The sequence below is a fragment of the Phacochoerus africanus genome, chromosome 12 (genome assembly GCF_016906955.1).
Source record: "Phacochoerus africanus isolate WHEZ1 chromosome 12, ROS_Pafr_v1, whole genome shotgun sequence".
Classification (NCBI taxonomy): domain Eukaryota; kingdom Metazoa; phylum Chordata; class Mammalia; order Artiodactyla; family Suidae; genus Phacochoerus; species Phacochoerus africanus.
In genome coordinates, this window is record NC_062555.1 from 34,655,320 (window position 1) to 34,667,608 (window position 12,289).

Here is a 12,289-nt window from a genome sequence, read left to right on the forward strand (position 1 = left end):
TTTCACAATATACTGATAACCTTTCTTTCTTCTTCTTCTTTTTTTTTTTTTTTAAATGGCTGCCCCTATGCCATATGGAAGTTCCTGGGCCAGAGATTGAACCCGCGCCTCTGTAGCAACCTGAGCCACTGAAGTTGGATTAACTCATTGTGCCACAGCAAGATAAACCTCCTTCAAGGAAAGACTGGGAGATGGACAATTTTTCCTACTTCCTCTGAGCTGATCCCTGTGGGGACAGCCTAATGGGACTGCATTCCCATTAGGAATTGCTCCTTTGGTTGCCAGAGTCTTATAGGTCTTGTGAACACAAGCCCCAATGGCTTTCAGAGCTGTTTTGCAAGACTATTCCAACGGAAGGCACCGAAAGTTGGGGTGCTAGATGTACGGTCCAAAAGCTTCACTCCTCAGATAGAACCTGAGAGTTGGGAGTTCTCTCCCAACTCTATACTGCTTAGTTAGGGCTGGGGTTTTATGACAAATGAATCTTAGCCTTTCCTGCTCCTTTTGATGTGGCTATTTCCTCAACTGTCCAATGTGTATAAGTTGGTGAACTAGTTTCTGGGTTTCTTTTAGAGGGAAATGCTCCGTGTATAGCTATCCATTTGGTATGTTCATGGGAGGAAGGAGCATTTACGAGCTTCCATCTTGGTCAACTCACAAGCCCAGTTCCTTTTACTAGACAATAGTCTTCGGGAAGCAAGATCTAGATGTACGTATGCTCACTGCTTTATGACATACAAATATGTTTACATACATGCACGTGTACAAACATGTGCATATTTATGTGTACATTTATTTCTACATTGACCTATATATAACTATGAACTTACAGCAATATCTTTAATTTCAACCCAACATTAGTTATCTCCTACTCTAGAAACTGGTTTAAGTTAGCTGTTTAAGTCTGAGAAAAGTGGCAAGGCACAATTCTCAATACATTTATATACATGATCAGTTCTACTGTATGCAATCAGCCTTTGTATTAGTTTCTAGGTCTGCTCTAACAAATTACCACAAATTGGGTGTTTTAAGACAGATATTTATTCTCTCACAGTTCTGGAGGTCAGAAGTTTAACCCCAGTTTCACTTAGCTGAAATTAAGGCATTGGCAGGGCTGCACTCCTCAAACCTCTAAGGGAAAATCTGTGCCTTGCCTCTTCCAGTTTCTTGTGGCTGTTGGAATTTCTTGGCTTAGAAGTGCCTCATGCTGATTTCTCTGTCATCACACCACCTTCTCCTCTTCTGTGTATGTCCATCTCCTTCTGTCTCTCTTTTAAGGAGAACACTTAGGATGGTATTTAGGGCCCATTCAGATAATCCAAGATTATCACCTCATGGAAAGATTCTTACTTAAGCACATCTAGAAAGACCCTCTTTCCCGAAATAAGGTAAAAATTTTGATAGCTAGGACCTTGATAACGTTGGGGCTATCATGCAGCCATATTACAATCTCCTATCACTGACACCCACTCCCCATACAGATGTGCTCTTATCTTACTTGGGTTCTGACATGCCAAGCCACTGTGTCCAACACTGTTTGGGCTCCTACCTCCCCTGTTTGGCTATCCTTTTGCAGAGAGGCCTCCTCATCCCATCTAAGCTCTGAAACCCCATAACAAGACCTCTTTCCGTACAAATTGCCTTCCCCAACCTGCTTGAGCTGCTCCTCCCCACTCAGAGCCACCTTTCCACTCAGACACGATCTTCTTACTTCTTAGGCTCTGCCGTTCTATGGTAAGCTGTAAGGATGTCCTCTTCATCCCACTTGTAATTTGATACTCGGCACCTGGGCACCTTTCAACATGCTAAGGATCTGACATCCAGCATTAGGCCACCTCTGCAAATAGATGCCCTCTTTACCCTGCACAGTCTCCAACAGCCCTGCACAGAGCTGCCTCTATGAAAACTGTCTCAAGTTCTAACACCCCATGCCAGGCTACATTCGCATGGGTATGCCCAACTCAACCTGCCTGTGCTCCCACATGCCTGCTTTTAGGCTCTAAAGCACCAGGCACTGGGTTGCTCTCCCAGATACACTATCCTCACCCCAGTTAGGCTCCTGACACACAGTACCAGGTTGTGCCAACTGCGTTACCTTCCCACTTCGTGGCTTAGGCTCAGGTACTCCAAGCCCAGTTGCTCGGCTGTGTAGACAGCCCTCTCACCTCACTTGGGAAGTAATGAATCTAGCCAGGGTGCCCTTCATGATGATGCCCTCCTCAAGCCACTTAGCTCCAAAATTTTGTTCTAGGTCCACTGCTTCACAGATGCTCCCTTCACACTCCTATTACAGGCATATCTCATTTCAGTGTGCTTTGCTTTACTGTGCTTCGCAGATACTGCTTTTCTATTTTTAAACAAACTGAAGGTTTGTGGCAATGCTGTGTCAAGCAAGTCTATCAGCTTCATTTTTTTTTAACAGCGCCACCCCTGCTCCCTACTCAAATACTGTTCTAATCTGTGCCCAGCTCCAACATCCAGCTCTAGTAGAGGCTGCCCCTCTTGCTCAGACCTATCTCATGGGTAAAGACTAAATTTTTTTTTTTTTTTTTTTTAAGCATAGAAGGAATTAGAACTACAACCAGTTCTTAGTTTTACTCCCATTTAACAGGAAATATATACTTCCTTTTGAAATGATTTTATCTTTCACTAGAATTTACTTTGGAATATCTTCTGGTAATTGAGAAGTTTTATTAATTTTATAGCTCTAAGTTTATTAATATCTCTAAGGTTCTATATCTTCACTTATCTATTAATTTCCTTACCCATGACAAACAATGATTAGGTCAAGACCTCCCTCTACTTCGCTTTGTTCACCAAATCTGAATTGTTATCTCCACTATCATCAGTTACCTTTATGTGCTAAAATGTACTTTTACCTTTACAGATTTATCAACTCTAACCAATATCTTTGGAGAAGAAAGGAAGAAGGGAGGGAGGGAAGGAGGGAAGAAGAAAATCAGTCTTTGTTTTCCCTTTGCCCCTTGACTTTTTTTTAGGGCTGCACTGGGGCACATGGAAGTTCCTGGGCTAGGGTTGAACGTGAGCTGTAGCTGAGGCCTATGCCACAACCATGGCAACACTGGATCTGAACTGCATCTTTGACACCTACACTGTAGCTTCAGCAACAGGGGATCACCAGGCCAGGGACTGAACCCATATCTTCAGAGAGACAATGTCAGGTCCCTAATCCCAAGCCACCAACAGGAACTCTGCCTCCTGACTTTTAGTATATGATTACTTTTATACTGCCAAGGCTCATGACACTTATATTTAGTGAAATCAACTTCCACAGCTGTTTTAACTGTAGTTCAATGACAAAATAGATTTAATATTCACTGCCTATTCTTTTTACCAAAGCTTTTCCATTTATGTCACACTAAACTGAATTTTATTTATGATTCTAATCTTTGCCCCACCCCCACCTGGAAAACATCACAGGAAAAATATTTCCCAAAAGAGTTCTTGAAAATTTAAAATATTTGTCTGAGTGTTACTTAAGAGACAGCTGGCAAAGATATAAAACTGGGTCACAGTGAAAAAATAGGAAGTAAGTAGAACTATAAGCTTGTTATTTGGTAAATACCAAAAGAAAGAATTACGTGGAAGTGGAAGAGATTAACTCTGGGAAGAGAGAAATAATGGAATTAGGAGGAAAGGGTGGGCAGAAGATTGTTAGATTTAATGAAAACCTTATTCAGCTGATTCTTGAGTGGCATGCATTTATGACTGAGTCAAAGAAGCTAAAATAGTGTGAATGAAAAGTAGCTTAAAATGTAATTTAGAAATCCGATGGTAAACTTTCTGGTAATATTGCACCTTTTCCCTCCTGAGGGCTGAAATTATGTGCCCTCAACCCAGCTGATGTCATTTGCTGGTCCGGCAGTGTACAGGAGAGGTGGCGGCTGGCTTCATTTATAATCACCACTGATAAGGAGGCATGTGCCATGATACGTTAGTGCCAGGAACCAGAGATGGGTTTACTCTTTTAATGAAAACAGTTCTTCTCATAGAAAATAAATACACATTCTCACACAGGTAAGGGGTATGTGTACTCTAGAGGACTTAAGGTTTTTAGATGGTAAAGATGTCTCTGCTGCTTGCTGCTTGCTTGTCTACAATCAACTGAAAACCACAAGGAATATGAGAAACAATCCTCCCAATTTCTTAAAAAATAAAAACCCTTATAACTGGGGATGGGGAGAAAGGTGGCCAAACACTGTAACAGTAGGACCCAGTTTTACATGTTATCTGACCTATTCCTCCATCTCCAAACGGAGATACGTGCAAAAGGAGAGAGATAGAAAAAAAAAATACGAAGTTGCATTATAAGCATAAACACCCTTCTGTGCTCTCACTTCCAGTATAGTTAGATCTGAATTTCAGTTATTATCAATGTTCAGCACCATTATGATTGAGTAAATTCCACTCACATCTGGGTCATGGATAACTTTCATACACATGGAAGGAAGTCTTTTTTTTTTTTTTTTTTTTGGTCTTTTTGCCATTTCTTGGGCCGCTCCCGCGGCATATGGAGGTTCCCAGGCCAGGGGTTGAATCGGAGCTGCAGCCACCGGCCTAAGCCAGAGCCACAGCAACGCGGGATCCGAGCCATGTCTGCAACCCACACCACAGCTCACGGCAACGCTGGTTCGTCAACCCACTGAGCAAGGGCAGGGATCGAACCCGCAACCTCATGGTTCCTAGTCGGACTCGTTAACCACTGCGCCAGCGCCACGACGGGAACTCCTGGAAGGAAGTCTTAACATTCATTCATATACGGTCTGAAGTTAATCGCTGTCTCACTTTTTGTTTGCATGTACATAACACTTAATTCAATCGCAAATATGCCAGTTCTCCAAATCTCTTCTTTCTACATCGAAGAAAGCAGGTAATGTGTCAGTTTTATTGGTGACAACAGATCTTGCATCTACTTTGAGACACTGACCCTGTGCCTTTCTTCCCTCTGGACTTCGGCTCCCATGTATTACGCTCAGACGCATCATCACCCTGGGATTTCTCTCATTATTTTCTTATGCTGGAGTCTTATATTCCTTAGATTCCATGCTTCCCTTTATCTTGATTTAGTCCCTTGTTTTAATGGAGCACATTCCAGCAGCATATGGAAAACTTTCAGGAGATTAAATACCTGCAATTATCTTTCCTCACAATTAAATGATAGTTTTGGAATAGGATTCAAGATTAGAAACCGGAGTTCCCGTCGTGGCGCAGTGGTTAACGAATTCGACTAGGAACCATGAGGTTGCGGGTTCGATCCCTGCCCTTGCTCAGTGGGTTAACGATCCCACGTTGCTGTGAGCTGTGGTGTAGGTCGCAGACTCGGCTTGGATTCCGAGTTGCTGTGGCTGTGGTGTAGGCTGGCAGCTATAGCTCTGATTCGACCCCTAGCCTGGGAACCTCCATATGCCTCAGGTGAGGCCATAGAAAAGGCAAAAAGACAAAAAAATAAAAAATTAAGAAGAAACTCCATATCTTTTAGCAGTCCTCCTTCTTCCCATCCTCCTCAAGCCCTAAGCAACAACTGACCTACTTTCTGTCTCCATGGGTTTGTCTATTCTGGATGTTTTACATAAGTGAAAATCATACAATATATGTTCTTTTGCAACTGGCTTTTTCTACTTAGCATGTTTTCAAGGTCCATCCATGTTGTAACAGACATTAGTACTTCAGTGAATTTCCAAATGCTACTCCATTGCATGGATATACAACATTTTTATTTGCTTGCTGAGGGACATGTGGTTTGTTTCCACTTTTTGGCCATTATGAATAAGTGTTGTGAGCATTACTGTACAACTTTTTGAACAGACATATGTTTCTATTTCTCTTGGGTGGATATATATGCATATATATACACCAAGTATTAGAATGACTATATTATAAATCTACATACCTTTTGAGACATGACAAAATTGTTTTCCAAAGTAGTTTCATTATTTAACATTCCAACCAGCAGTGTATGAAGATTCCAGTTTCTCCATACTCCATCAACACTGGTTACGACCTTTTTGATTTCAGCCATCCAGTGACTGGGAAGAGCTATCTTTTCATTTTGATTTGCCTTTCCCATGGCACATCTACCTTTTTACACGTTTACAGGTCATTTGTAAATCTTACTCAGAAAAATGTCTAATTTAGATCCCTTGCCTGTTTTTACATTGACTTATTTTCCATTTTATTGATTCTCAAGGTTTATGTCTAGGTTTTGGAGTTTCCTATTTTTAGTTTCTACATTCATGTCACTGATCCATTTGGAATTGATTTTTGTATATGACATAAGAGGAGGCTTGAGGGGGGAGATGGCCCAACTTTCTTTTGCATGTGGTTACCCAGTTGTTCCAGTGTCATTTTTTGAAAATACTTTTGTTTCCCCATTGAACTGTCTTGGCACTCATGTGAAACATCAATTGACCATAAACACGAGGGATTGTTTTTCGGTATTAAACTTTTATTCCACTACTCTACGTCTATTTTTACATCAATACCAAACTCTCTTGATTAGTGTAGCATTATGGTAAATTTTAAAATTAGCAAGTGCAGCTCCTTCAACTTTATAAAAATCTCTGCTCCACTCATTTCTAGCTTGCATTCATGATGCTGAAAGTTTGATGACAATTCTGTCTTGATTCTGAGAATGCAACTTATTTTTCAAATTTTTTACACCTTCTATTTTTTGCCCTGCTACTCTGAAATTTCATGACGATTTGCCTTGATAGAAGTCTATTTTCATCGTGGTTGTGCTGGATAACTCTTCATTGGGCCTTTTAACCTGGGTATTTGGTTCATTTGATTCCAGGAAATTTGGTTAAGTGTTTTTTGTTTTCTGCTTCTATTTTCTGGTCTCTATTTCTGGAACAACTTTTATTAGCTTATCCTTCATTTATCTTATTAATTCTATTAGATAATGGACCTTCTAGACTGATGCTATAATATTCTTACCTTTTTCTCCTTATTTTCTAACTTTTCACTTTTTTGTTTGTTTTTGTCTTTTTAGGGTTGCACAAATGGCACATGGAAGTTCCCAGGCTAGAGGTTGAGTAAGAGCTGCAGCTGCTGACCTACACCACAGCCACAGCAATGTAGGATCTGAGCCATGTCTGCAACCCACACCACAGCTCATGGCAACACTGGATCTTTAACCCACTGAGCAAGGCCAGGGGTCAAATCTGCATCGTCATGGATACTAGTCAGCTTTGTTACCGCTGAGCCACCATGGGAACTCCCTACCATTTCATTTTTTACTCTACTTTCTCTAAGATTTCCTCAACTTTGTGTTCTGTATTTTCTATTTTTAAATGATTTCTGCTTTCATGTTTTGAATCTCAAAGAATATATATTCTTTCCTTCTTTTTCAGAACAGCCTATTTTTGCTTTATATATGCACTGATTTTTTTCCATTTTTTTAAAGGTATTTTGTTTGCTAGCCTTTTTTTTTTTTTTTAAGGCTATGTAGATTTGCATCCATGACTATATACTCAGCTTTGAAATCAGAAAAACCTCATTAAGAGCTCTGTGAATACAGATGAGGCCTTTCCACCAAACCATTTTATCAGAACTGCTAATACCAATAAATTTAGATTTTGCTGATGTTTTTCTCCATCTCTTAAGCTTGCCAGAGTTCCCTAAGTGTCTTCCAAACTCTTAAGTGGAGTGCAAGAAGAAAACTGTACTAATTTGGAAGATGATGTGGGGTGGGGAGAGATGGAGGCCACAACTTGGGTGTGGTGTGCGGGAAGTGGGGAAGGGAGGAAGGATAGATTTTAGAATAATAAGTGTTTAAATTACCATTTTGTGTGCCATTCAACAGCGCCTGGTATTTCCTCGGTCCAGCATGTCTCTGTTCCCCTATTCCAGATAGTAATCTTTCAGCATTCTGAGGCTCAGGAATGTTACTAAGGAGAAAATCTGTTTCTAAACAGATTTTCAACTAGTTCTCATGCTATCACAGTTCTCACCCTCATTTTCAGAGGTACCTGATACACAAAAACATGAGGCCCTTCAGAGGATTGGTAATATTAAAATCGACTTTCCTTATCAGTGGTTAAAAGTTCAGTTATCTGGGGATAGACAGCTCAATGTCCTGTTCTCCAGCAGCTAGTATCTAAAATTTGTTGCTACTGTCTTTTTTTCTTGTCTTTTTCCTCTTTACTGATTATACCTATTTTTAAAAAAACCCAACAGTTCTTCACTGTTCCATTAAGGTTTCAGGAGGCGGATTTATATGTTCACTTTACTGTTTGAATCAAACTTTTCTTTTTTGGCTTTTCAGGGCCGCACCTGCGGCATATGGGGGTTTCCAGGCTATGGGCTGAATTGGAGCTATAGCTGCTGGCCTATGCCACAGCCACAGCAACTCGGCATCCAAGCTGCATCTGCAACCTATACCACAGCTCCTGACAATGCCAGATCCTTAACCCACTGAGTGAGGCCAGGGATCGAACATGCGTCCTCATGGATGCTAGTTGGGTTCGTAAGCTGCTGAGCCATAACGGTAACTCCTGAATCAGACGTTTTAAAATTTATTTTAAAAGGATGACAAGTCCTCTTGGAACTGAATGTCAAATTTGAAAATACACCTCAAAAGTATTTACCAATTTCAGTCAACATAAATAAGATTTTCACTTCCATTAGCAACTGTTAAAGATGCTTGTACTGTGAAGAGTAAATCAAAACTAATCCACAGGTAACTATAAAGGAATATGGAAAGAGAAAGTAGAATCTGAAAAATCTCACTGGAGGAGATGATCTGAACAGCATTTTGAAGGATGGGTTAGAATTTCACAGACATATAAAAAGAAGAGATTTCACCAGCAATAAAGGAGCACAGGCAAAGACAAGCAGCACTATGTGCTTTGCAGCATCTTTTTCTTCCCTTGTCTTTTCAACAAAGATCTAACTCAAGGTCCTGATAGCAAACCCTGAGTCATCATATCTACTCTTTCAATTTCAATCATCACGTCACATGAAAATAACCCCAAAACCTGCTTTTACATTTTCTAGAGCAAAATATTTATTGGTAGACTTCTTTATTTCACCACTGTTTAAAAAATCCCATTCATTACACCTGATCTGCCCTTTTCTTTTTTCAGGCTACGTCTGGGGCATATGGAAATTCTCAGGCTAGGAGTCAAATTGGTGCTACAGCTGCTAGCCTACACCACAGTCATAGCAACACAAGATCTGAGCCGCATCTGTGACCTATGCCGTAGCTTGCTGCAATGCCAGACCCTTAACCCACTGAGTGAGGTCAGGTATTGAACCCACATCCTCACGGACACTGTGTCAGGTTCTTAATTCACCGAGCCACAATGGGAATAGCAAGAGCTGCCTTCCTTAAGCATCTCCAGTCCCCAAATCATTTCTGCCTCCTTCATCTTCAGGACGTCATGTCCACTGAGTAAACCCACCAGCAAGTAATTCTTTTTTTTTTTTTGTCTTTTTGCTATTTCTTGGGCTGCTCCCGCGGCATATGGAGGTTCCCAGGCTAGGGGTCGAATCGGAGCGGTAGCTGCCAGCCTACGCCAGAGCCACAGCAACGCAGGATCCGAGCCATGTCTGCAACCTACACCACAGCTCACGGCAACGCTGGATTGTCAACCCACTGAGCAAGGGCAGGGATCGAACCTGCAACCTCATGGTTCCTAGTTGGATTCGTTAACCACTGCACCACGATGGGAACTCCACCAGCAAGTAATTCTTGAATCAAGTTTGATTCTTGCTACTTTTTCCCTTTACATCGTTTCCAAGTTTTCACTAATCATATCTTTTCAATGGGAATTTAAAATTAATGCCCAGTAATTTCAAGCTTTACAGAGACATTTTACCACTAGCTGGAGTTGTAATAATATTAAGAAGGCAACATGAGGAGTTCACACTGTGGCTCAGTGGAAAGGAATCTGACTAGTATCCATGAGGATGCAGGTTTGATCCCCGGCCTCGCTCAGTGGGTTAATGATCCAGCGTTGCTGTCATCTGTGGTGTAGGCCAGAAGCTGTTGCTCCACTTCAACCCCTAGCCTGGGAACTTCCATATGCACTTGTCCTAAGAAGACCAAAAAAAAAAAAAAAAAAAAAAAAGAGAGAGCAACATGAATAATCTGAGACCAAAACTAATCTACATTTTGCTTTATCATCACTTCCTTAAAATAAATACTACTAGGAAGGCATTCACTTTTTAAAATTATCTCTCTTTAACTTTATGCTTAATTGGATAATTACAAAGCTAAGCTGGCTTAAAAGGTACTAAACAGAAAATTAAGCATACAGTAAGTACTCCCTAAATTTAAAACTTCACCTGCTTAGTGTTTTCAACTCAACTTTATGTAAACCATCTTCCTAAAACTTACTCATGAGCATGCCATAAAAGCGAAATAGTTGAGAATATACACACTGGCTTTTTTTTTTTTTTTTTTTAAGTGCTGACCGATCTGAACTATAGGGAAGCCACAAATCCACAAACCACAGGGCAACCAGTGACCCCCATGGCAATGATTATTCTCTCAGTTATAGACCAGAACAGCCCACAGCACCAGGATGTGGCAAAAAAGGAACAGCAAATTCTGAAGAGTCATTTGGAAGACTCTTGTTCTGTATCATTAATGTCTTATTGATACATATCCAACTGAACAAACTACATCGAAGCAGTGTATTATAAAGCGGTTAAGTACTCCTGCACAGATTTCAAAGTATTGAAGAGCTGTGGATTTGTTTACCTTTCTGAAAGCATGTACTAGACAGCTTGCTATGCATAAAACCCTGAGTCACCTAGTTTTTTTCCTCTCCTGGAAAAAACAGTAATGAATTAGTAATGAATTTTTAATATTAGTATAATTGTTACAAAGATTATGATAATACTGATCTCCTGAACCAAATTACCTTTCAGACTGCTCCACTACCTAAGGTCTGAGCAAGAAAAAAAATTAATGGGAGGGGGGAATATCACAACTTCTGTCTCTAAAAGGAAAGGAATGTGAATCAATACAAACTAGTCTTCCTGGACAAAGGACGAAGAAATGTGAAAAACTAATTTAAAAACTATAATTATCTCATTTGAGTGAGTCTTAAGGATAGTCATAATTGCTATACATTATCTAAAATGTTAACTCAGGTATAGCTTTTAGAATAAAGTCCACTCTTTCTTTCTCTCTTTTTTTTTTGCTTTATAGGGCTGTACCCTTAGCATATGGAGGTTCACAGGCTAGGAGTCCAATTGGAGCTACAGCTGCTGGCCTACACCACAGCCACAGCCACATCAGATCTGAGCCAAGTCTGTGACCTACACCACAGCTCATGGCAACACCAGATCTTTAACCCACTGAGAGAGGCCTGGGATCGAACCCACAACCGCGTGGTTCCTAGTCAGATTCATTTCTGCTTTGCCATGATGGGAACTCCCACTATTCTTTCATTTTTAAGGCATAGGTTCATAAATAAAATCTACTGTGTGTTAATAATGTGCCAAGCATTGCGGAGATAACACAAAGAAGAGACTCTGTCCTAAAAGTACTAAAAATCTCATGGAGAGACAAAAGGTAAACCATAATATGATATACTAAAAAAAAAGTAACAGAGGTATGCACGAGTGATATGAGGTCACAGAGGGAATATCTAGGCCTGCCTAGTGGTGTCAGGGAAGACTGTGTAAGGTGATGATGACTCAGAGGAGTAAAGGGGAGAGGTGATTAAAAAAGAAGGATGTACTGCTTGACATAACAGCATGAACCCCAGACATGGTAAGTATTCAGAGCCCAAACAGTATGATACAGGAGATGGCCAAGCTCTACAATACTGTTTTGGTCTAGAATAAATTTAAAAAGAAAGGACCACTCTACATAGCCCATGGAGCAAAACATTCTGAGATCTGGATTGACTGACTTAAATGATATTTTAGAACAAATCAAACACTATATACTCTGGATGGAAAGAACAAAAAAAGAGTGGAAGCAAAACAGACAATTACCTCCTTTTGTAGTATCATTCTGGGCCTGGATGCCATGATGCAATGAATTATGAATGGCAGAAAGAAGATCTGCTGCTTGAACCATCAATTTTTGAGCTTCTGCAACAGCACTGGTCTAGCAAATAAATCACCAAAAACATTCTTACATATTCTTTCACTGAAAGATATACATTAAATAGGAAAATCCTATAAACAATAATGAAATTAAATGCTTGTTGTAATGACATTGGTTTTCACAAACTATTCACTTAATACAGGATGCCCAGATCCTGTTAGGACAGAAATAATTTTTTTACCCTTATCTATACCTTGT

The 12,289-nt window shown here is 40.3% G+C and overlaps 1 protein-coding gene across 3 annotated transcripts in view; it reads right to left on the minus strand.

Annotated features, from left to right (window-relative positions):
- Positions 1–12,289, minus strand: part of NAA35 (N-alpha-acetyltransferase 35, NatC auxiliary subunit) — a 101,523-nt gene that overhangs the window by 40,085 nt on the left and 49,149 nt on the right. For all 3 annotated transcript variants that reach the window (XM_047754798.1, XM_047754797.1, XM_047754796.1), the window contains exon 11: positions 11,977–12,091. In XM_047754798.1, coding sequence (XP_047610754.1) covers positions 11,977–12,091 — 115 coding nt within the window. The remainder of the gene's footprint in view (positions 1–11,976; positions 12,092–12,289) is intronic.